Source organism: Argopecten irradians, chromosome 8 (assembly GCF_041381155.1).
Source record: "Argopecten irradians isolate NY chromosome 8, Ai_NY, whole genome shotgun sequence".
Lineage (NCBI taxonomy): Eukaryota > Metazoa > Mollusca > Bivalvia > Pectinida > Pectinidae > Argopecten > Argopecten irradians.
This window is the reverse complement of record NC_091141.1, coordinates 23,532,162-23,556,341: the sequence shown is the minus strand read 5'-3', so window position 1 is coordinate 23,556,341 and position 24,180 is coordinate 23,532,162. Positions and strand designations below refer to the sequence as shown.

The window sequence follows — 24,180 nt, the reverse complement described above, 5'->3', positions numbered from 1 at the left end:
CAGTTTACACTTTGCATGGGCCAGGAGGATACTCTAGTAAAATCATTAACAATAAAACATTAGATATACTTGTTAAAAATATATATTATTTACTAAATAACATGGATGGATGAATTATTTTACTACTAATATTGAGATATAAAAAACATTTTACATGTGAATAAAAGTATCGTGACAATACCTTAGAGCAAATTTACAAATACAACTTGCAAGTGACCTTGAAATAGCCTACTTCAACCTTATTCAAAGACTCATCGATATTAAAATTTGTTTTTATGAAAATTCAAAACGCTATTTGTTTACCGTTTGCTTTCATATTACTGTAAAGATAACTAAGTTATTTTTAAGGTAAAATGGTAACAATATTCATTTGTAAAAATAATTGAATTTTAGAATTATCCCTATTAGTTTATTTCAAACATCCGTTGTTAGTTATTTTGAGAGTTTTGACTTTTTTTACTTTTAAAATGACTACCTATTGGGCAATGTTTTAGATCAAAAGAAACCTATGCAATGAAAACGACGACTTTTAAAATGACTACCTATCGGGCAGTGTTTTAAATCAAAAGAAATCTATGCAATGAAAACGATCTATTATTTACTATCTTGGGTAGAACTGGTCAAAAAAGATGCAAATATATACCAAACATTTCAAAGACATGTTTGTGTTAAAGACAGGTTTTCATGTTTACATACTTCTTTAAACATGATATTTGGTTTATGTTTGGTACGAATATATCAAAAGCTTTGAAACGTACAAATACAAAATTACAAAAATACAATCATTATTAGATAGTCAAGCCTCCAATATTACATTTTGAATGTAATATACATGTTTCAAAAAAGTTCAGTGTAACAATTGAATTTCGTTGACAAATACTTTAATCTAAATCCATGTTTGATCATTGATTTACATACGCGCGCAAATCATTAATCTGTGTGATTCATATTAACATGGGTTTTAAATAACAAAGTATTTCTTTTGTTTGCAAATAAGTACTAAGTAAGCATAGCCTTACACCAGATTTCTTGTTGTTGCCTTTAGTGCAAATACTTGTACAATAACAATCAGCAACGGATAAAATGTCACAAAATTAAGGCTATATTTTAAGTGTACTATACATATTTAAAAAAAATATTTCATGTTACAAAATCAATTGAATTCATAGTAAAATGAGCAGAATAAAACACACATCAAGCTTGCGATAAAATTACAGGTATATCAAACTTTCACATATATTATTTACAGTGTACGTTGATGACAATCGTAAAAAAATGCAAGCAAAATTTGCATATTCATGAAGATTCATGTGAGAAAATACCTTTTTATATATGCATGTTTATATCATATCATGTAGTATATGTTTCTAAGTAAAAATGAAAATATATAATATTTTTAAAAAAATGTAAATATAGCATGTTGATGGTTAGACCATGTATACAAATATGGTCATCAATTCAAAGTTAAAACGTACGTCGGAAGAAGTACTGATTATCTGTACACCATTGTGCGTAGAAGTGAGTCTTAGACCATAATATACATGACGCATGGCGAGTTTTGACCAGAGAAAAATCAGTATAATAAAAGTTTTATTGACTTTTATCAGACAACTACACTACTAACTAGACTCTTTACCATGAAGCAGCCATCCTTGTCAGGAATTGTAAATCCATACATTCCTTGAAAATTGCACAAATTCACATTTGTTTACTCTACCTCAACATTGAATTTGATACAAGGCAAAAACAACATAGCTAGGAGAAGGGAAGATATTGTGATATATCTGAATCTTACCATCACTTTCTTTTCAAACCACAATGTTTTATTTTTATGTTATAATCAAGACCCCCTCCTCAGATGTAGGTTTAACTATTTGTTGACTACAATATGTAGCTAGTTACTGAAATCGATATCGGGGAATTGTTTTTAAATTATGAAAATGAGAAATCGTTACGTAATCATTGTATAGTTTGTTTCGGTTGCAAGAAGTTATTCTGTTTAGGAGGCTTTGTTTGGAGAAGTTACGCTGTATTTAGGCATTCTATTACTCACATGGAATTTAATATAAAGTATACATTGTGACTATGCTTTATTTTTAAAACCGTTTATCAAAGAGATGATATGAAGGAGATGGCATATTATATACACTTCTATGAAGCATGAGATATACTATATAATAAGACTCTTTCACATGTAGATATGAAGGATAGGGAAATTCTACCCTCGGGATCACAAAATATTACAAAACCCTCGGCAAGCCTCGGGTTTTACTACATTTTGTGACCCTATTCCTATCCTTCATATTCACATATGATGTTATAATGTTATAGGTAAAATGAGTTAGTCTGACCTAACATAAAACATATGAAATCTTGTTAAAAATAAGTATTAGTTCATAATTGATAAATATTAAAGATTTCAATATCCTACTAAAATGTATACTATTTAAGCATTTATGTTATATCGAGATAAAAGGTCTTTTACATGTGACTACAAAGAATCATGGCAAAATCTTATAGCAAAGCCCGTCTACAAATACCTCTCTTGCAACGGGGCATGGGAATAGCCTATAACAAACCTAATAGTCAAAAATACATTAAAAACAATTTTATGAAATTCAAAAGGTTATTTTGAAACCATTTTGTTTTCCGATTGGTATAAATATAACTCACAAAATCTGTATGAAATTATTTCGAAGGTAAAATGGTTTAAATATTCAATTGTAAAAATAATTAAAAATCTGCACCTTTTGATAATTGTCACCTTCAGTTAATTGCAAACATCCACTGTTATTCATTTGAGTTTTTTCCAGAATAACTGTATTATTTAGATCAAAGGAATCATGCATATGAAAAAATGTCTCAAACGGGTTAAGAGATGCATATTAAAAAGTTTCAAAGATATGTTTGGAACATACCGCCTTTGGGACAGGATCACACGTTTACCTTTTAAAATTAATTACTAGGTAGTGCAAATACATGTACGAAAACAGTTATAGATTCCAATGAACATGCGAGTTAAATATCAAACTTTTGGTTGTAAAAGTACCAAATACTCCAGGAATATTCTTAAAACAGACATATGTTATTGTCTTAACCATTGCAAACTTGGTATCTTAATGAAATATGAGAAAAACAAATGAGATCACATGAAGACGTACGTCTTAACTATAATATTAAGTAAAAATACCACAATTGAACAACCAATGAAAAATTCACCTATGTTTACATGTATTTGCAAATATTCTACAAGAATGACAGATTATACAGGAAACGTGTATATTCACTACGTAAGTAATAGCAGGTTCCATATGGAGTATGACACGTCCGATATCTCATGCGATTGTAACTGTTTTTGTATATTTACAATGAACAATGTTCGTAATACTATAAGATTGTAATTACAACCTTGATTCCAATATTCAGTTTGAGTGTTGCTCAATCACAATTTTGTGTTCTGGCCCTTAGTGCGAGCGCCCTCCAATCTGTCCAGTAAGCAGCTCGTGATAGTATCGCATAATTGCTTGTTTGGGGTCATGAAGGTGTACACCTTTCATTCCTTTCTTTCGTGGAAACAGTTATAGCATGTAAACCTAAAAACATACAATTATATCTGTCTCTTATGGCCTTAAATCCATGTTTTTGTTGCATAATATCAATATTACCAAGTACATAGCATTTTGAAACACCATACAAATAATAGAGTCGCAATAAAAAGAAACTAACTTTCTTATTTAGAGATAAAGTATTTGCTGAAATCCGTTATTGCTACTTGAAATCGGATATCAATACTGCCAAAATAGCTTGTGGTGCTACAAATATATCTCTTAGTAGAACAAATAATTTTCAAATGCGTAGATTTTTCAACGATGAATTGTGTATCAAAGGTACCAGAAGAAGACAATAAATGAACTACCATTGCAAGTTCCTCTGTCAACTGATTCTATGTCTTTGCCATAAATCTCCCGAGATCGGCGATTCTTTGTCCTTCGCCACTTCACCAGTACTTGATCGCCATCTTGGTCGCGACACACTGATAACTGAACTCGGTGATTCCAGCCATTACGTGTCTGCTTCAGAAATTCACCTGATGCTATTGATATTTCTGAAACAGTAAAATATTCAATACATAATAGAAATTTTTCAAGCGTAACTTCAAATTCAGTAATTCAATGACTCGATGTTTGATTGAGTTTAACTTTAAATAACGTTATGTCAACGGACCCAAAATATATAACGAGTTCTATTTATGAGAATATTCGAGTTGAATTTATTCAATTGCACCATCAAACTTTTATCAAAGACCCAACACAATCAAACAGGGTCTTTGTAAGTTGGAGTTTCGAAAATCAACTGTTTCTTTCTCGGTTAATGCATCTCTATCGCATGCTCTAGGATAGTTGCGTTTGTATTTGCAATGTAGTGCGCTATGGTATTTGTTTGTATCTAACTGAATATTTTCTTCTTGCTAATGTTGAGCATCATTTAATTAAATGCGTGCTATTATGTCCTTTTCAAAGAAGCTTTAAAGACGTTATTTCCCGATATAATTCATTCTAATTTAAATAATATCTTGATCGCCAAGCCACTCAGTTCGTTTACAGAGCGGTAAGTAGGTGTAGATTAATATACATATATTGATTATAATCAAGTTGCAGCACAACGATGTTTACCAGAGGATGCAAATTACTTATAAAACATGCACACTAGACTTTCTAAATAAAACCAGTAACCTTCTGACTTGAAAGGTTATTCTTTTCTGTCATTTTTCTCGTATCATGGAATGAAACATGGTCTCTCGTATGCTATCTTTTCATCAAAAATCTAGTCAATCCATGTTTTTGTAGAATTTATTGAAAATTAGAATTTATTTCCACCATGCATATTAATAGTATTGATAGGTGAAAGTTCATTACATATGGTGTACGAGTCAATGGATGCCTTGCTATGTCACTAATTTACTTAATCTATACTGAGAAATCCAAATCAATTTAACTGCAATCATATATAGGTATGGTTGAGATTAAGGATTAGACTTTATGCTCCGTGACACTTCCTTTGCTAACCCCATTCGATATTAACACCACTGTGTGACAATATCCTTATAGATATAATATTTTCATCGTTGATTTAATGTACAAGAAAATTAAATTATAGTTTTAAATGAAAATAAAAAAAACACCAACAAAAATACCCAATTTAACAAAAATACCATTCGCAAGGTATACTGTATATATAACCTTAACACAGGATTCATAAAAAAGTATAGGCTTACCAGACGTACGATTGATTTCCGAGCCTACAGGATGTATCAGTAGTGCCGCATGGTTGAACTCACGAGTCATATCATGCATTGTAGAATCACCATGGTCGATAAGATACTCTAATACTCTGATTAGAAGCTGCAAAATGGATTCTGCTTCCGGCTTGCTGATAATCAGTGTGTTGTGTTCGAGTTCTAAATTCATCGCTTTGTTAATACGATCATTCCATACTACCATCACCGTCTCATGCATGTGGTTTGGCGACACAGCGTTTAACAGTTTCACGTAACCACCTTTTTCCTCTGTGTTTGCCTTTTGAATGTCTCTATATACAAGCATGTGTCTGAAAACGGCGTCAGGGTCAACATGTCTGGCAGTAATCTCATTTACAATCTGCCTGAAGGGATACAAACCACTGTCAAGCATCATTCGAATGTCCTTTCCGTTTTCTATTAGCAGGTTGCTGATTGTGGTTTCTTTTGGAAAGGACAGGAAAAGCGGAACTTTGTTCACCATGCATCCTATTTCCCATTGATGTTGTGGGAAATGCATACGCATGTCTGCCAAAGTTAAAACACAAATTGTGTCTACTCTGGTGACAACATGAAGAAGAATCTGATATGCTGTCACCATCAATTGAAACTGGGTAATCTCGTTTCGGCACAACTGTGCTAGTTTCAGAACAAGTTGTTGAGGTATATGAGCTGTTGTTGTTGAGATATTTATCTCTTGGGGGATCTCTCTCTCAGTGTCAGCCATGGATAACGAAGATAAACCGGCAGGTATTTTGCGTTTCCAATATTCTTTCAATGCATTTTCGTGTTCGCGTAGGCGTTCATTCACGTCGCCAGCTATATCTTTGGTCATTGATCCTGGAACTTGTACATCTGCCTTGATCTTGAAGTTTTGAATGTCCTCCAAAACAAGCATTATCGATGTCATATCAAAGGTCAGATGTGAGAACACCATTCTAATATAACACTTTCCATCTGCTTCTTCAAATAAAAGACGAAGTGGAAAATCAGTTTCTGGGAAGAATCTGTACATGGTCATATCTGATGGTATTCGTTCGTTTCTATTAATTGACCCCCTTTCGACGACTTTGAAGTATAGTTCCGTTTTTTCAGCCGGAGTCACAACTCTAGTGTAAGTACTTTTTCCGTAACTGTCTCTTCGCTGCACAAAATGAGTTCTCAGCGCTGCATGTTTCATCACAACGTGCCCCAGAAGGGCTTTCCACATCTCCTTATTAGCAAAATGTCCGGATGCTTCGAAATCGACATAGGTAAACAAATGCGATGCATCTATGTTTTCTGGGATAAAGTATTCTTTCTCCATATGTGTAAGGTCATCGGGTTTTGCTACATCTGTCTGCCTCCTTGTCATATCTGTTGTCTGTTTTATGTTTGTCTCCAGATAGTCGACTATCGTTTCTATGGTGGTTTCCTCAGACATTAGCAATACGACAGGAATTGCACAGTTTGTAGCACCATTAATGGTGTTCATAAACGTCATTGCTACCATAGAATCTATTCCGAGATTCATCAAGGAGGTCGAGATGCTGATCATATTGGCATCGGTAGCAAACACAAGGGACGCCACATCTATGACAAAACTTGTGATGCCCTCGGTGGTATTCATATTATGATTGCCGACCAGTTCCGCTGATATTGCCTGCATATTTCTCTTGTCATCATTGTTCATCACCCGTCTGAATCGTCGTCTTACTCGTTCCAAAGATACGTCTGTAAACTGGCTTTCTACCAACGACCAGTCAAATATACCAACTACTATTTGATTTCCGTCGGACATAAGCGTTTTTACAAGTGAGTCAATGATTATTCTGACACCAAGAAACATGTAGCCGCTTCTCTCTAGCTCTTCCTGGAGTGCATAGTCTGCGGCCATTCCAACCGCCAGCGGTCCCCAGTTGATGCTCAGCCCAGGATAGTCGTTAGCTGCTCTGTAATGAGCAAGGGAATCCATAAATGCATTACCAGCGCTGTAGTTGCTTTGACCTTTATTTCCGATCACCGATGCACAGGAGTGCAAAATGAAAAAGTCAATGTCATATCGTTTTGAAAAAGTGTGGAGATTCCAGCTTCCTAGCACTTTTGGTAGCAACACTTTCTTAAAACTCTCATTTGTTTGGTTGATGAACAATCCGTCATTCAAAACAGCACCGCCATGGAATATTCCTTTTACGGAATGTTGTCCATAATAATTCTCAATCCTAGTGAAAGCTTTTTCCAGTGACCCGATACTTGTGATGTCTGCCGATAGAACCTTTATCGATGTCGAAGTCAATTTCTCCAGCTTTGATATCTCTCTCGTTTGAGCGGCATTGGGTACAGATCTTGAAAGTATTACTATGCTTGTTGAACAATCTGTTGCGAGGTATTTGACGATCTCCCATCCCAGCCCTGTCAATCCTCCAACGATGACGTAACAACTCTTTCTGCGGAATAGCTGTTCTTTCCTGACTTTCACGCGTTTCTCTTGCTGTTTTGCCGAATCCAATGTCACCACTCTGGTTGTTTTTTCAGCCCAGTTGTCGCATTGAATCTTGGACAGATTCTTCCTTAGCCATTTGCCCACTTTCAGAATGGTTTCAGAGAGATTTTTCCTCATTAATATATCCTCATTATACAATATAATGAAAGATAATTCGCCATACTTCTTTCGTGCTGTCTGCCAGGTATGCATTGTTCCAAACAACTCCAGAGATAGGCAGGTATGTACCCCTTCTGTCTTGTCTAAAAGGTCACAAAGTGTTGCGAAGGTTACAGTTGTGAGAATAACAACTGTTTCAACATTATATTGTTGTGTGTCTGGATTATGTAAACCATCCAAAGTGTCAATAACTACTTGGCTAGCCTGTGGTTTCGGGAGCATCGCCCGTAGTATTTCACCGACGTTGTCGTCTCCATTTGTAATGATAAGTGTTATTCCTCTCACAAGATATTCCTTCATGTGCCACAAGAAAGCTGACGCCCTTAGAGTTCCTGGTTTATAACTAGGCAAGTCATCGATTCTCACTATGCAATCTTGATGTACCTCAACAATGCTTTGTAAAGTGAATGGGGAGCAAGCTGCATACATTCCTTCGAGCTGATTCGGCGGCTTATCATCTGAATGAACTGTGACTTTGCCGCATATCTCAAATGTCAAAATATCAAATCCATCTTCTTTTTCGGATGCCCAAATCGGAATATCATTCCCTGCAGATTGTGTCGTCAAAGAACATAAAGCACTGTCGTGCATAACAGCTTGTTCTACTTCCATGAACATTCCTTTTGGTATTGGTTCTATATCCTGAAGTAAGCAAAATTTGTCTTCAACATTGTCTGGACGACGTGATTTCAGGTGCACTCTGTCAGAGTTCTCTATAGATATCCACTTGTATTCCCTCGGTAGTTCCTGTTGTGGCACTAGTCGGTTAAAGTACACTTTGTTTGTAGTGACCAAAAGTTCTGCCTCAGAGCATAACTGAGGATTTTGATAAATTAGTAGGTCTTCGATTGTAGAACTGCATTGACGTAATGGAACATGTCTGTCAATCAATGTAAGCTGCAAAGGATACTCTAGAACAATTGACCTTGCCATTCCCCAAAGCTCAGAACCGATGACATTTTCTACCTGATTCTGTGACACACCAGGTCCCTGCGTTTTCTCAGTAATAATTAGAACTGGTATATCTATCCTCAGATTAACAAGCTGCTGACAAATTTTTAATAGAGCGCAGGCATTTGCTGATACTCTCTTCATCACTTCTTCGCCAGTTAATTGGTCCAGGCTTTTCTCTTTATCCACTGAGAAAATCAATGAGTTGATACATGTATGTCCTGACATTCGCAAGTAATCTGTAAGTTTGCTTTCGAAATATTCATCATGAGTTGCAAGATGATAACTGGACATATTGTTGATCTCCGAGTCAAATATTTCTGCATCACTTCTATCAAGGGAGATAACGACCGAGTTTTGTTGTTCTTTGCCAGAGTGTTGACTCTCTTTAGACGTGACTTTCATTTCCTTCTTCTCCCATCTGACCTCATACATGGAATCCTCTTCATCCTTATTATTGGAACCAATACACTGAATAAAGAAATTTCTAATTTCGGCAATGACTCTTCCATCCTCGGTCAAAAGCAATGCATTGTACCGGATCCTTTGTTTTGTATGAGATACCAATGTTGCAAAGGCAAGCATCTTCTTTTCCGGGGACTGGCGGGTCATAATACTTTCAATTCCTGCAGGGAGAAGTGTTGTACCTATGTTGGTTTGTAGGTTAAAAACGCCTGTAGTTTGCAGAAGTCCATCCAATATTGCTGGATGCAAGTGCGTAACGTCGATGTCTTTTATGATTCTGTCTGTCAATTTCATTTGGACAAGACACTCATTATCAGATTTCAATGCGTTACCCAAGATTTTTAACTCGCTGCCATAAGAAAACCCCAGTCTCTTTAAATTCTGGTACGTTTCAGTGGCCGACTGATGCACTGTACATCTTTTTCGGATGGCTTCTACGTCTACAGTTTCAAGTGAATGCCCATCCGACTCTCGTATCTGACATCTGGCAGACGTTACTTTGTTTTTGAGTACATGAATGGACAACCCGTCGTCCAAGTGTTCGACGTATGCTTCTGCTTTACAAGGTTCTGCTTTGTTTAAGTGTAGTGGTTGTACGAACTGTGCCGATACACTGATATTTTTCTGGCCTTTGATTCCAAACTCCATGGCAATCTGCAGAGCGACATCGATGTAAAACGCCCCAGGAACCACGATTGTGCCCGAAACAATGTGTTCATAGAGAAACCAAGTTGTGGTTGGTGATATGTTGATTTTGAACAGTATCTCATCTCCCCCTGCTCTCTCCACAAATAGATGACTTGACTGAGTTGTCTGGACACCACTGATTTTCAAAATGGTGACATCTGATTGAAACAATAGTTTCACAGGACTGAACGAACATTTTGGTAGATCCGTCAGTGAAGCTGTTGTAACGATGTTAGACCAGAATGGGTCAATGCCATGTTTGAAAAGTTCAATCATGGAAAGGTGCAGCATATCTAATTCCTTCTTTTCTGTCATAGATGGCAACGCTGTAGCATTACTAGTTCCAACTATATCGCCGAGGTGAAATCGCAACACAGGCTTAGGTCCTATTTCAAGGTAGATGTTGAAGGTTTTGTCTGATTGCGCCTTAGTTATGGCATGCTGGAACAGTACAGGTTGTCTGACATTTTTGGCCCAATATTGCGGCGTGACAAAATCGTTGTCTGTGGAATGTTCTCCTGTTACCGTGGATATTAATTTGCACTGTGGTTCCATTCCTTTAAGACCGCAGAGAGCTGTTTCCAATTTTTCACTGGCAGATTCCATGTAGTGACTGTGGTAGGCACATTGCACGTTGAGTCGACGAATAATTGATTTGTCTTTATTCTCTTTCTCTAGAATCTTTATGGCCTCTTCAATCGCATCTCTATCCCCGGTCAGTGTACACGCTTTTGGGCTAGTATTGACGGCAATGTTTACTTTGCCCCTAAATTTCTTGCAAGTGTCAGCTACCAAAGACACATTACAATTGCCGATTACGCACATAGTGCCACCTTTCGCTTCATCTAATATGCGTGATCTTTCGTATATGACCCTGACTGCATCTTCTATCGATAGGACTCCTGCTGCATATGCTGCCGCGACTTCCCCTACGGACTGTCCGACGATAATGTCTGGCTGTATCCCTAAATGGTTCCAAAGTTTAGCCATTGCAACCTGACAAGTGAAAATCGCCAGGTGACTCTTCAATGGATCGCTGATGTCAAACCCGTCTGTAAGTGTTTGTATTATAGACCATCCAGCTAAAGGAGTGAGGATTCTGTCGATTTCTCTAACTGTCTCTGTAAATTTGTCTTCTTTGTTCAACAATTCTTGACACATTCCAGTCCAGGCAGTACCCACTCCACAAAAGACAAAGACCATATTCGGTTTAGAAAAACCTGCTGGTTTAATTGTTTGAAGCTGATGCAAATGTTCGTTGCAATTTCTGACCACGTCCTCTTTTGTTTTCACAAGAAAAGCAGTGCGGTATGCGTAATGATCTCGTCTACATGTCGATGTATATGATATGTCCTCTAGACAGTATTTGTCTTTGTGTATGTTCTCTTTCAATTGATATAAGTTCTTTCCTAGAGACCTGATATCACTACCAGTAACAGCGATAATATGATTTGATTTACGTGTTTTCTTTTCTTCTTTAAAGTCATCCACGCGGTATTGTTTGATGACGGCATGACTATTCGTCCCTCCAAATCCAAAAGAGTTTACGCAGGAGAGCCGTCCTCCTTTTTTAAGACATGGCCATGGTGACATAATTCGGGCGACCTCTAAACGAAATTCATCAAAATTGATTTTCGGGTTAGGGTTGTCATAGTGAAGAGAAGGAACAATCATTTCATTTTGCATCATCAAGAGAACTTTGATCAGTCCCGCAGCTCCGGCGGCAGATTCCAAGTGACCGATATTAGTTTTTACTGATCCAAGGAGGATGTTATTTTGATGACTATCTCCATCTTGACGTTTCTGAGCAAAGAACTCCCCTAGTGTATTTGTTTCAATCGGGTCACCAACAGGAGTCCCAGTGCCTATAACGTTAATGTTAAATGATACAGTATTTTTCATTACATTCAAATCATGTTGTACTAATCTGAATTAAGATAGGATTTAACCAAAATTAGCATTTGATATTACCTCAAAGTTTCTACTTGAGTGATTTTGTAAATTTTCAAATGTCATTCATTGTATCGTAAACATCTGAAGCAAAAAGTATTCTCATGTTTTAAAAAGTCAATCCAGTCTATACAATACCAGTCTATATACATGTCACATGTCAAGCCCCGTTTTATCCTACTGTGATAACAAAAAAAATCAAATCATGTTGTGTAGAATGTCCACTCAACCATTCTTTGTCTCTACTTAGGTCTATGATATTCTTTAATAGCGTCACAAACTCTCTATGTCATTGATTATCTTAATTCTTACCATGTGCTTCTATGTATTGGATATCATTCGGATCAATGCCGGTTTTAGAATAAACTTTCACCAGGAGATTTCGTTGTTGGTTACTTGATGGTGCAGTGATAGGTGTTGTTGTCCGTCCGTCTTGATTGCATCCCGTTGCTATGGCTGCCCAAATCTTGTTACCATCTAATACAGCCTTTAAGGCAAAGAAAACCAATATAATGGAATTAGTACTATCGGTTTTGATTTGCTTATTTTTAAAATCACTAATGTGTTTATTGTTATTTTATTTTTAAATTAACATTAAGGTGATTACGTAAAGTTGAACATGCATTCTGGTTAAAGTCACCAACATTTCCTGTTACCTGTTTCTTTGTTTTTAATATAACTATTCCACATCCCTCTCCCCTAGCATAGCCGTCTGCCTTATTAGAGAAAGCTTGACACTGTCCGGTTGGTGATACCATACGTGCCTTGCTTAGCGGAACAAATATGTCTGGGTACAGGATACTGTTAACACCGCCGCAGATGGCGACGTCACAATCACCTGCCAACAGCGAAACAGAAGAACTTTGGTTAGTCCCGCAGCTCTTTAAACAAAGCTTTTTTCAGCTGTTTCTACCACAATGAAATCACCTACAAGAAGGCCATGCAACATAACGCTATTTGCCGACATATGCAAATCAGGTGTAGTGATATCATCATAAGCAAATAGGCACTCATTAATATTCAAAACTCTTTAAGCTCTTAAGGACACATACCAGATTTCAGTGCCTGTGAGGCTGTGTGGATCGCTACCAACGCTGAGGAACAGGCGGTGTCAATTGACATAGACGGACCAAGAAGGTTGTAGGTGTAGGAGACTCTAGCGGATATAATACTCGTGGATGTTCCGGTCAGACTGTAGTTGGTCATAGTGTTCAGGTCATCGCTTGAACGTACTTTGTAATCATCGTTCATTACACCTTTGGAAGACATCTTACACATTATATCATGACAAAATATCATTATTTACATTTACTTTTATTGTCCCGTAATGCAGAGGTAAATCGTAAATACCAATGTCATCAAACTATTCAGTCAAATAAGCTTCAACTCTCATGGATTTTTATGTACATGTATACTGATATAATAAGAATGATTGTAGGAAATTGACGACACACACTCACCTTTTTAAAGTCATTATGACACATGATAGCAAAGACCTTAATATTTTAACTGAAAAAACGATAAATAATTGCATGCATGATTATATAGATAAAAGTGAGTGTTTGTGTTTAGTTTAGTGGTTTGCTTATTCAACAAGTGACCGGGGCATTAACGGTCACCTAAGTTTGATGCAGAATGACACAGAGAGCTCAACCAGCCTGTTTTAAACACTTTTGGCCTAAGCAGATGTGGTGGCTCGATATATTACAACAAGCTCGCTACCTTCCCCACCATCAAATCTAGCACATCCTTAAATGACCCTGACTGTTAATAAGACAAACAACCCGAACTAAACGTTTAGTCCCTTGCATCCGGTTCAGGTTTAATATATAGCATAAACAATGTTTCCAAGGCGGCATAAGATATAGAAATGTTGCTAAAATAAATAAAAAAAAGATATTTTGGAAAGTAAGTCATTATATCGATTCAACCTTTCAATCCATGAAGAATATCTAATTCCATATCAAACACTTGAGTTAACTGAAATTTCAGCGATTTTGGCAACCGTCCGATATGGCCTTAGAAGGTGTGTGCAAAACGACATAGAATTTGCTTCAGTAGTTTCGGAGAAGAAGTCGAAAATGTAATCTGTTTATGGACACATGACGAAAGAGAAATGTCGGAAGACGGATGCCGACGGATAAAAGGCAATTAGAATAGGTCATTAGTCTTAGATGACATAATATTAATATATTAAATTGATCGATTCAAATCTTACCTATGTAAACCCCTGTATTGGACCCATTCAAATCTCTTCTCGTGATTCCGCCATCTTCCATGGCCATATGAACGCAGTCAAGCACGTATCGCTGCTGGGGGTCCACCGTGGCGGCTTCCATTTTGTTGACGTTGAACAATTTGTAATCCCATTCATCATATCTGAATGAATATAATAATTATCAAAGATGAAACACCGCTGACACATAGTATTTTGCTCAATAAAAACAGGAGCAGACGAATTGTATTTGTCTTTACTTACACAAGTTTCTTTACACACTTTACACCATAACCACCATTGAAAAGCTTGAGCTTTTAATTTTATCTTAGAATAAAAATATTAAATAATTAATAGCGTCCCGAAAGAAATATATATGGAATGAAGTACTGATTGCGCATGCACCAAAAGCAAACTAAATTATTTTTCAGATGTATCTTATCTTATTTTCTCCGTTAATTAGACGCATATATATATATATACATGTATACACGTTTAAACACCAATTATTGGATGAGAATCATTTATGCTCTGTCGGCGAGGATAATGATGATGTATTGCAATATCACAATGTTGCTATGTGCAACCAACTACAAATATTGATAAATGTAGTAGTGAATGAAAAATACAGTGTCTCAAAATTTTAGCTCGTGTTTCAGAACTATGGAACTAGCGTCATTTTTAATGATTATCAGACGTGGAGCACCACAGGAATATTTGACTACAATATGCAGAAAAAGTAAAACATTTAAGAAAGAACTTGATTAATGAGTAAGTTAAAAAAGTTAGTTTGATAAGATTTATAAAGATCTGAATAGGATTTAGGTACATTAATTTATTTCTTTAAAAAATACACCTTGTGTAAGGGATAACTTATTTTTACGTCCTTATAAATGGCAAAAAAATAATTTTATGGTGCTTAAAATGTTATATCTTGATCAACCGTGGTTCTATTTGTTTGAAAATTGACTGAATAAAAGCAAATTAGTCCGTTTTTTATATATTCGATTTCCGTTACCGTTTAACTTTATCCTTTTTTATTAGTCCCCTTTTGGTGAAATCGGAGAGGACTATAGTGTTTGTCCCCGTCTTCCTGTCTGTCTGTCTGTCTGTCCGTCAGTCTGTCCGTCCGTCTATTCGGATTTGGTTTGCGGATGATAACTTGAGAACGAATCGATGGATTTCGATCAAACTTTACACTATGGTAGCATATGCAAAAAAATACAGCTTGGGATTGAATTCAATGATAGCATAGGGGGTGACACAGCCTGGGTTTGCATTTGAGGTGAAAAGGTCAACTACAAAGGTCACTGTGATAAAAAATAGCTTGCTTTACAAAATATTAGTTTCCAAACGATACCGTTAGAACACATCAACGGATTTAGTCAAACTTCATATGATGATAGCATAACTAAGCAATAATAATAACTTGCCATAGATTAGAAAATGTAATTGACACCTGGGGACGTGTAGTGCTTGCAACACTTACTCTAAGTTTTTATGATGATGTTTAGGGCATTTTAGATCATTGTTTTTACCTCATTTACTCAAAACCATATCATAACACGTATTATGAAGAGAAAGGAATATTCTGTCTTGAAAAAATGTGATATATATCACATCTGTCAAACAACATATATTTTGTTGATAATTTGTCTGTTTTGGCCGAATATGTGTATGAAAAGATTTTTATGTATGTATGTCAATATTCTTTATAAATTACGGTTGAGTGTTCCATAAAACCAATGCACTATTGAAAAAAAAATACAAAATTGAATATAGAAACCTGATAGGTTCAGTTTCATCAAAACTTTGAAAGAAGGTGTAATATTGAACTATAGGAACATTTTAGAGTAATGGCACCTTATTCACCTTATTCATCATTGTTAAATTTTGAGCACATACAACTTCTTACATAATATTAGCCAAATTATATGACATATCAATCATAATACTTATTTGGTTTTTTTCTAACTTTCTAAATCTCTTTTGCTGTTTGATTTATATGAAATTTAATGAAATAAATTTTCACCAAATCTTTCCTATACAATAACCGCAGTAATTGTCTCATAATTTCACATACATATGTATATCACAATCCAGCGGATATTTTATGACATGAGCGTATCGTTATTTAAATCATCTATACAACAATGATCAATCGGATACATGTAATATATCTTGTAAGCTTATCAGACGGATTAGATAGGTGATAAAGCATATGTTCAAAAAGAATCATATTTATCTTGACATTTTATAAAAATGCTACAAGTAAACTGATGGGACAACAAATGTATGATAAACGTTGTAACATATTAAAATGAAAGGATATTAAATTAGTTGAGCATCGCCAAAGCCTGCCAAATTAGTTAACATAAGTGTACATTATAATATTTTTTTATCATTTACATTTTATTGATTTTCATTATGACATGACATGGCATACTACCTTACTCAAGATATGACAAAGATGACGAGACAATCTTGACAATTGAAGCTTAAAACATAAATAGTTTCAAATAGTATATGATTATAAGAGGTATTTTATTTTGAATTATGAGTGCATGGTAAGTTGTCATATATCATATATAGCACGTACTACTTCTACATTATAATATTATGAGACGTATTACTTTGCGTCACATGATGTTGAAGGATTGCACTTTTAAGTATAAAAAAATTCTGCAAACAAAAAACAATGATATTAAATTGATTTTTATAATAATTTTGACGATTTAATATGAAAATATACCAAACTAGGCATGTCACAGGTCATTTTCCTAATTTTCAACATTAATTTTCTTTCTCGTCGTTTAAGAAAAAAATAATTTTCAGAGTTTCAAAGATGTAGACTGAATAAAAGTACTTTTTTATGTAGAAATTCAACAGAAAAATTATTGTTAAAAATATGACATTCTAAATGCTTGTCTGAAGTTTTATTGTCACTATTATTACTGTTGCGTTTTTGTATACCTTAACTGTTGTCTGACGTTTTCAAATAATGCATCAAAAGTTATTCATTACTGAAAAAAACTTAGTGGAAGTCTTAAGTAAAACCAGGAATAAAATAAATACGTAAAAATGGATGTGAACATTTTGAAATGTCATTACTGTTACAACTGTAAAAACTAAGATGTTGAGACGAAAAAGATACATTGCCATGGTAGCATACTTAACATACTTCAATAGAAGAACATATGTGTATAATTAAAGATTCTTAACAGTTTTGAATTTCTAAAAAACCTCTTAAAGTTACATGTGCCGCATTTTTCATACTCACGAATCAAGAAGAGCTTTTAGTATGTTATTCACCACCATAAGGTACCAACATTTTGAGAATTACAATATTTTGAATGCACAGGTTTTAATTTCACGAGTACAAATAAGGGCTGAAAACAATTTTTGGCAGTGCTGCCAAAAATCATTGTACTGCCAAAAAATATTACATTAACGTCTACAGTGCAGTGAAATTAGTACACACGGTCAGACTATGAAGCCAAATTGTTGTCTGCAATTTCATTTCACATTTTTATAGTATTTCTAGTAATTGAATAGTGATTCCTGCAAATACGTCTTCATCAAAACATACATAATAAAAATAAAACCATGAATTTTACAATGTATAACATCTTTGTTCAAACTAACGTTTATAAAGCATCATATATGTTTGTCTGTACATTAGAATGATTTTCACAGCTTTATTCATCAAACCAGATGATTTTTAATAGATTATTGAAGAAAAAATAACATGTCAAAATGTTTGACCAGTTACGGCACATATAACTTTAAAATGTCCCATCTGTAACGGTCACTTCTGTTATTTCATTTTCACAGGAGGGACAATTGTTATAATAGAAGTGACAAATACATGCAGTTTACACCTGCACTTCTGGCTAATTAATTGACAATTTGTTTAAAATATGATAGCCCTCATACGTTTCTAATTTCACAACCTTGTGATGAACTAGTAAGTTGTTATATTCAAAAAGATGACTTTACCATTGTCGGACAGGAGGGACATATCATGTAACAGCAGTGACCCAGAGAAGACATGCACTAGGACTTAAGTCTACGTACTTTTATTAAACTGTCTAGATTTCACGTTTTTACATTCTAACAGCCATAAAAGAGACATTACAATAACTGCAAATCTACAGTCAATAGCTTATCGTCTGATAATAGGAGTGACATCAAACTCAAGTGTAACAGAAGTGACAATGTGAATAACGGTTGAACTAATTATCGCTAAGAAACTTTCGTGAACTTTATACTTCTAGTTTCAATTAACTTTAATCCAATGTGTAATGTATTGAGAACAAAAAATTTCAAGTATGATGTTCATTTGTACAATAAGAGATTAATTATTTTGTAACAGTAGTGAATTTGACTCAGATTTTATAAGTGTAACAGGGATGAAAATTGCAAGCAATGCTTAAACAGAATTATTTGTGTAGAAATTTTCATGAATTTTTGCTTTGTTTAAATATGCTTTACGGCAATGTGCAATGCAATCATAATAGAAATCCCCAATATTTGGTAGCTGTATAATCTATTCAATTTGCAATAAGAGAGAAATTTATCGTTAAACAGTACTTTTCTGCTAGAAATATATTCAGCTAAATAAGATTAAAAATAATAAAAAGATATCACATGATTTCTTAATTTTACATGATGTACAGTATTTAAATGGAATTGGAATATGGCTTCGCGTCTATGAAGAATGTTCTTCCGTTTTTTGTCTGTGACTTCATAACCCCAAAAGATATTGAGAATAATGCTTAAAATAAACAAACCGTTATTGCAAATTAAACATCAAAACAATATCAATATTAGTAAGTTAGTATGAATTGGAAACGTTTAGTAATTCAAGATGAATTTGCATTATGTTACGTTATACAAGCGTAACTTATATCATTCACAGAATATAAATATCAACCTTTGTGTTGAGCCTGGCATTTCATTTCATTTTATAGAAATACACGGATACGCATAAGCCACCTAAAATGTTTAAGGATTATAATACATGTCATTGAACTCTTTTTATTTCTTAACATAACCATAGCCTATATTAAATATGCATTTAAATCAATATATTAAAAAAATCATTTCTGTGAGATGTCGTATATGAATTGCAATCATTAAAATCGATTAAAAAATCAATTTTATCAAACATAAATATCAAAGTAACAAAATGCTTCTGCTAAGAATAACAACAATATTAATATTTTCCATTATTATTTTTATTATCATTTTTTTTTACATTGGATATAGAATGCGCATTTTCTTAATTGTTTCAGATGAATTATACGCATCAAGTTACTCCGTTAAATAATTACACATAATTTCACATGATGTGGTTTTCAATATGCAAATATGTGTGGATTTCTGATATATCCTAATATTTAAAGCAAACATTCAACTTTAAACTAAATATATAGTATTGATTAACAATAATTACATAATTAGATTTTTTTCCTGTAGAAGTGTCATTTTCCATTTTTTAAATGTGTTCCTTAATGTGGCCTACCATAATTGACATATACATGTAGTATCAATAGCGTAATTTTTTATCAATATAATTTGCTTGCATTTTTCTAGAAATGAAAGCAAATATGGAAACAACACGTTCATATATATAGAAATATATTTTATGGAGTTTTCCTATTTGCAATTAGGCGCTTTTGTAAAAATAAGTATTATGTAAATTATTTAAATTATTTGCAGCATTTGATATGTGAAAACACTACCTTATTGTGCAATACTGAAATAGTCTACCAACGCAATGCTGACTATTTCAACATCAAGCAATGCTGAAATAGTCTACAATGAGTTTATAGTGCTTTTTTTCTTTTAATATTATTTTTCATGGGTTTATGAACTTATACTAACTACTTTGCTATGATAATTCATTTGGGGAATTACTTACTTTTTGATGAACCCCGCGCGTGTGACGTAAGATTTCCCAGGTTCGTTCGGGTCTTCATGATAGAATGCATTATTGTTCCACCTCTCTCGTGGTATTTCTATCACGTGATTTTCTCCCTCGCTCAGTACCCGCCAAAATTCATCTAGGTCGTCTGCTCCGGGAAACTTACAGCCCACTCCCACAATGACGATGGCGTTATCATCGTCCATTCCGAACCGGTCACGCCATCACAGCTTAAAATCAAATATCCGATTGTTAATTATTTCATTTGTTTCATTTATGATTAATTGTATGTAAATTGCACTATATTCTCTTAATGAAGAATTTATCTAATCCAATTATCGACATACAGTAATGGAATCCCTGATGTCAATATTGAAAATTCTTGACATACAACACGTATATCTATTTAGCGTAAATGTATTGTTGGGGGAATACTAGTATTTATGTAATAATAATGAATCTTTTAACACTTTAAAATAGCATATCACATTTACATGTGTATATTATTATAATTAGTTATCATCGGTTTTAATACCTAGAGGATCTTACATGAGTGGCTATGTGATATGAAATTCATCAAACGAGTTCTATAATTTAATATTCCACGAGCTACATAGTCATGAGTGTAAGATTCTATTTATCACATAACTATTATTGATAGAAACATAAGTAAAACTTAAAATTTTGTCTCTATATGAAACAGTAGAAATCCAGCTCGGATGTGACGTTTCTGTCAACTGAGACAATCATGCGACGTCATATATAGATTATGACGTTAAAATTACATGTGACGTCGTAATAGTTTTATTACACATGTGTCTTTCGATATTTATGACATGGCCGTGTGACATGGCTGGACAGGCCAGTTATGTGATAAAATTTATTATCATTTTCAACCTTCATGTACTGCAAACCAACCAAAAACAATTCTCAATGAACCAGGCAAAACATTGGACTTATCCAAGGATCGACTCATATATCAATCGTGTTGTCATGAATCAATAAAACGTGAAGCTTCCAAAATTGGAACAAGTTCTGAAAATCATAGCAAGGTAAAGTTAGACAGTTATTCGTTATTCAAGCGTCACCTGTTTTGACGGATGGAGTGAAAATAAATAAAGTCAATTTTTTTGTTTAATTCTTTGGAATAACTATAATTTTTCGGAGTTTTCACGTAAATATCTAAAGCACAGATCTTTATAAGCCATCTGGGAGTTTTACTGTCGATAATAATTTATTTTACTGATACCATATCTTCAGTTGCGTTCACATTTATTTACTTTTTCACTCCGATGCATCAGAGGTAAATATAAGAATCTAACACTTATATAATTCATTTGAATCATAATGCTAACTAGGGGAACGAGCCCTGAACTCCAGGTCGGAAACCGGACCTCCGGGTCAAAAACACTTATTACATACATGATCAGCCGTATACGGTCCCAGGCAGTGGGAAGACGTGCTCGTGCACGCCTTTTGAAGGTGGCTGCCATCTTGATGGTTCCCATGGAACATTCCATAGCAATCTAATTAGGATTGAAAGAGGAACGAACCTTCAGCACTGGGTGGGAGAGTGGGTCCCCCAACCCGAAACCTCATCTTGTATACATTATCAGCCGTATACGGTCCAAGGCAGTGGGAAGACGTGCTCGTGCACGACTTTTGAAGGTAACTGCCATCTGGGTGGTTCCCATGGAACATTCCATAACAAACTAATTAGGATTGAAAGAGGAACGAACCTTCAGCACTAGGTGAGAGAGTGGATCCCCCAACCCAAAAACCCATCTTGTATACATTATCAGCCGTATACGGTCCCAGGCAGTGGGAAGACGTGCTCGTGCACGACATTTGAAGGTGGCTGCCATCTTGATGGTTCCCATGGAACACTTCATAGCAATCTAATTTGGATTGAAAGAGGAACGAACCTTCAGCACTGGGTGGGAGAGTGGGTCCCCAACCCAAAACCCCATCATGTATACATTATCAGCCGTATACAGTCCCTGGCAGTGAGAAGACGTGCTCGTGTACGACGTTTGAAGGTAGCTGCCATCTCAGTGGTTCCCATGAAACATTCCATTGCAATCTAATTAGGGTTGAAAGAGGAACGAACCTTCAGCACTGGGTGGGAGAGTGGATCCCCCAACCAAAAACCCCATCTTATATACCAGTGGAAAGACGTGCTCGTGCACGACTTCTGAAGGTGGCTGCCATCTTGATAGTTCCCATGGAACATTCCATAGCAATCTAATTAGAATTGAAAGAGGAACGAACCTTCAGCACTGGGTGGGAGAGTGGATCCCCCAACCCAAAACCTCATCTTGTTTACATAATCAGTCGTATACGGACCCAGGCAGTGGGAAGACGTGCTCGTGCACGACTTTTGAAGGTAACTGCCATCTCAGTGGTTCCCATGAAACATTCCATAGCAATCTAATTAGGATTGAAAGAGGAACGAACCTTCAGCACTGGGTGGGAGAGGGGATCCCCCAACCCAAAACCCCATCTTGTATACATTATCAGCCGTATACGGTCCCTGGTAGTGGAAAGACGTGCTCGTGAACGACTTTTGACTGGTGGCTGCCATCTTGGTGGTTCACATGGAACATTCCATAGCGATCTTATAAGGATTGAATGAGGAACGAACTTTCAGCCCGGGATGGGAGAGTGGATCCCCCAACCAAATAAAAAACATCTTATATACATTATCAGTCGTATACGGTCCCAGGAAGTTGGAAGACGTGCTCGTGCATGACTTTTGAAGGTGGCTGCCATCTCAGTTGTTCCCATTGAACATTCCACTGCAATCTAATTAGGATTGAAAGCGGAACGAACCTTCAGCACTGGGTGGGGGAGTGGATCCCCCAACCAAAAAACCAATCTTACATACATTATCAGCCGTTCACGGTCCCAGGCAGTGGGAAGACGCCTATAAAATAAGCAAATGAATATGTCTTTGTATCATTAAACCAAACTGAGACATATTAAATATTCAATTTCATAGTTTTATTATAATTGAACATACTAAAAGATGCGCAGAAGTCTTGCTACATTGATCACAAGATTGAGTTAGTAATCAAAGTACTGAAAGTACTGCACATTCAATGCAGGAGAAATAGAATCAATGCAAATACAACGTAGCAGATACAGAGATTTTTTAATAACATCAAATGAATTAGATGAATTTAGCACTGCCATATTTTAATTTCAAGTCCTGTTGATGATATGACATTTGATACACCATTCTGGTTTTGTGAAAAAATGAATTATTTTCTAATGATGAATATCTGACCAATCCATTATTAAAGGGACAATTCAGTCTAAGCGAATATTAAAATCTATACATATATCGGAAAATACCCAGTTCTTATGGAAATAAGATCAGTCGGTTTTACTGTGATATACCAGAAAAGCCCATGGTGGTGAAATGCGTATGAAATGTTCAAACTCGCTCGCTGGCCGCCATTACACCTTGTGGTCGAACATCTTGTATGCCGAACCCTGTCCCTTGCTGTTAGAGTAATGCTACTTTTGTTTAAAACTGCTCAAATCGCCCTGACAGTAGTGTGTTTACCTTATTAGGTGAAATGTCTTGACTAAAAAATCATTTTATCACCTCCACAGTGGTTATGTAGTTCATTTGTTTAACGTGCGTGACTTTGGCTCGGATATGGGTACAGCGTACATATTATACCTGCTTAATCGTATTGATCAACGATTTGTAATTACAACAGTATCAATTAAAATACTAAACAATAACGTGGAATTTTTTCAATTTTTTTTATGTTATATGCTTCATAAGAAATATAGAACAAAACTTATGCCATATTTTGCTTCTTGGTTATGTAAAAGAATTATCCTGAGTGAATTGTCCCTTTAAAACATCAAGCTATTAGACAGATGACCCATTTCCCTGAAAACAGATAATGTATGTCCTGGACATTTAGGCTTAATTGACGGCTTTCTGTATCTATCAGCAGTCTAATGGCCTGGTCTGGTGGCCGGGTGGCATAGTTTGATAACAAGAACCTGTTATATCTAGGATATTC

General features: G+C 35.3%; 1 protein-coding gene across 1 annotated transcript; it reads right to left on the bottom strand.

Moving 5' to 3' along the window:
• Positions 1 to 128: 128 nt before the first annotated feature.
• LOC138329725 (phenolphthiocerol/phthiocerol polyketide synthase subunit C-like) lies at positions 129 to 22,827 on the bottom strand. The gene is made up of 9 exons (XM_069277008.1): positions 22,592 to 22,827; positions 20,132 to 20,364; positions 14,209 to 14,369; positions 13,043 to 13,246; positions 12,647 to 12,828; positions 12,303 to 12,477; positions 5,276 to 11,905; positions 3,917 to 4,105; positions 129 to 3,593 (listed from the first exon to the last, which is right to left on the bottom strand). Exons 2-9 carry the CDS (start codon positions 20,338 to 20,340, stop codon positions 3,535 to 3,537), a joined length of 7,809 nt encoding a protein of 2,602 aa, XP_069133109.1. The 5' UTR covers positions 20,341 to 20,364; positions 22,592 to 22,827; the 3' UTR covers positions 129 to 3,534.
• Between the last annotated feature and the right edge of the window lie 1,353 nt (positions 22,828 to 24,180).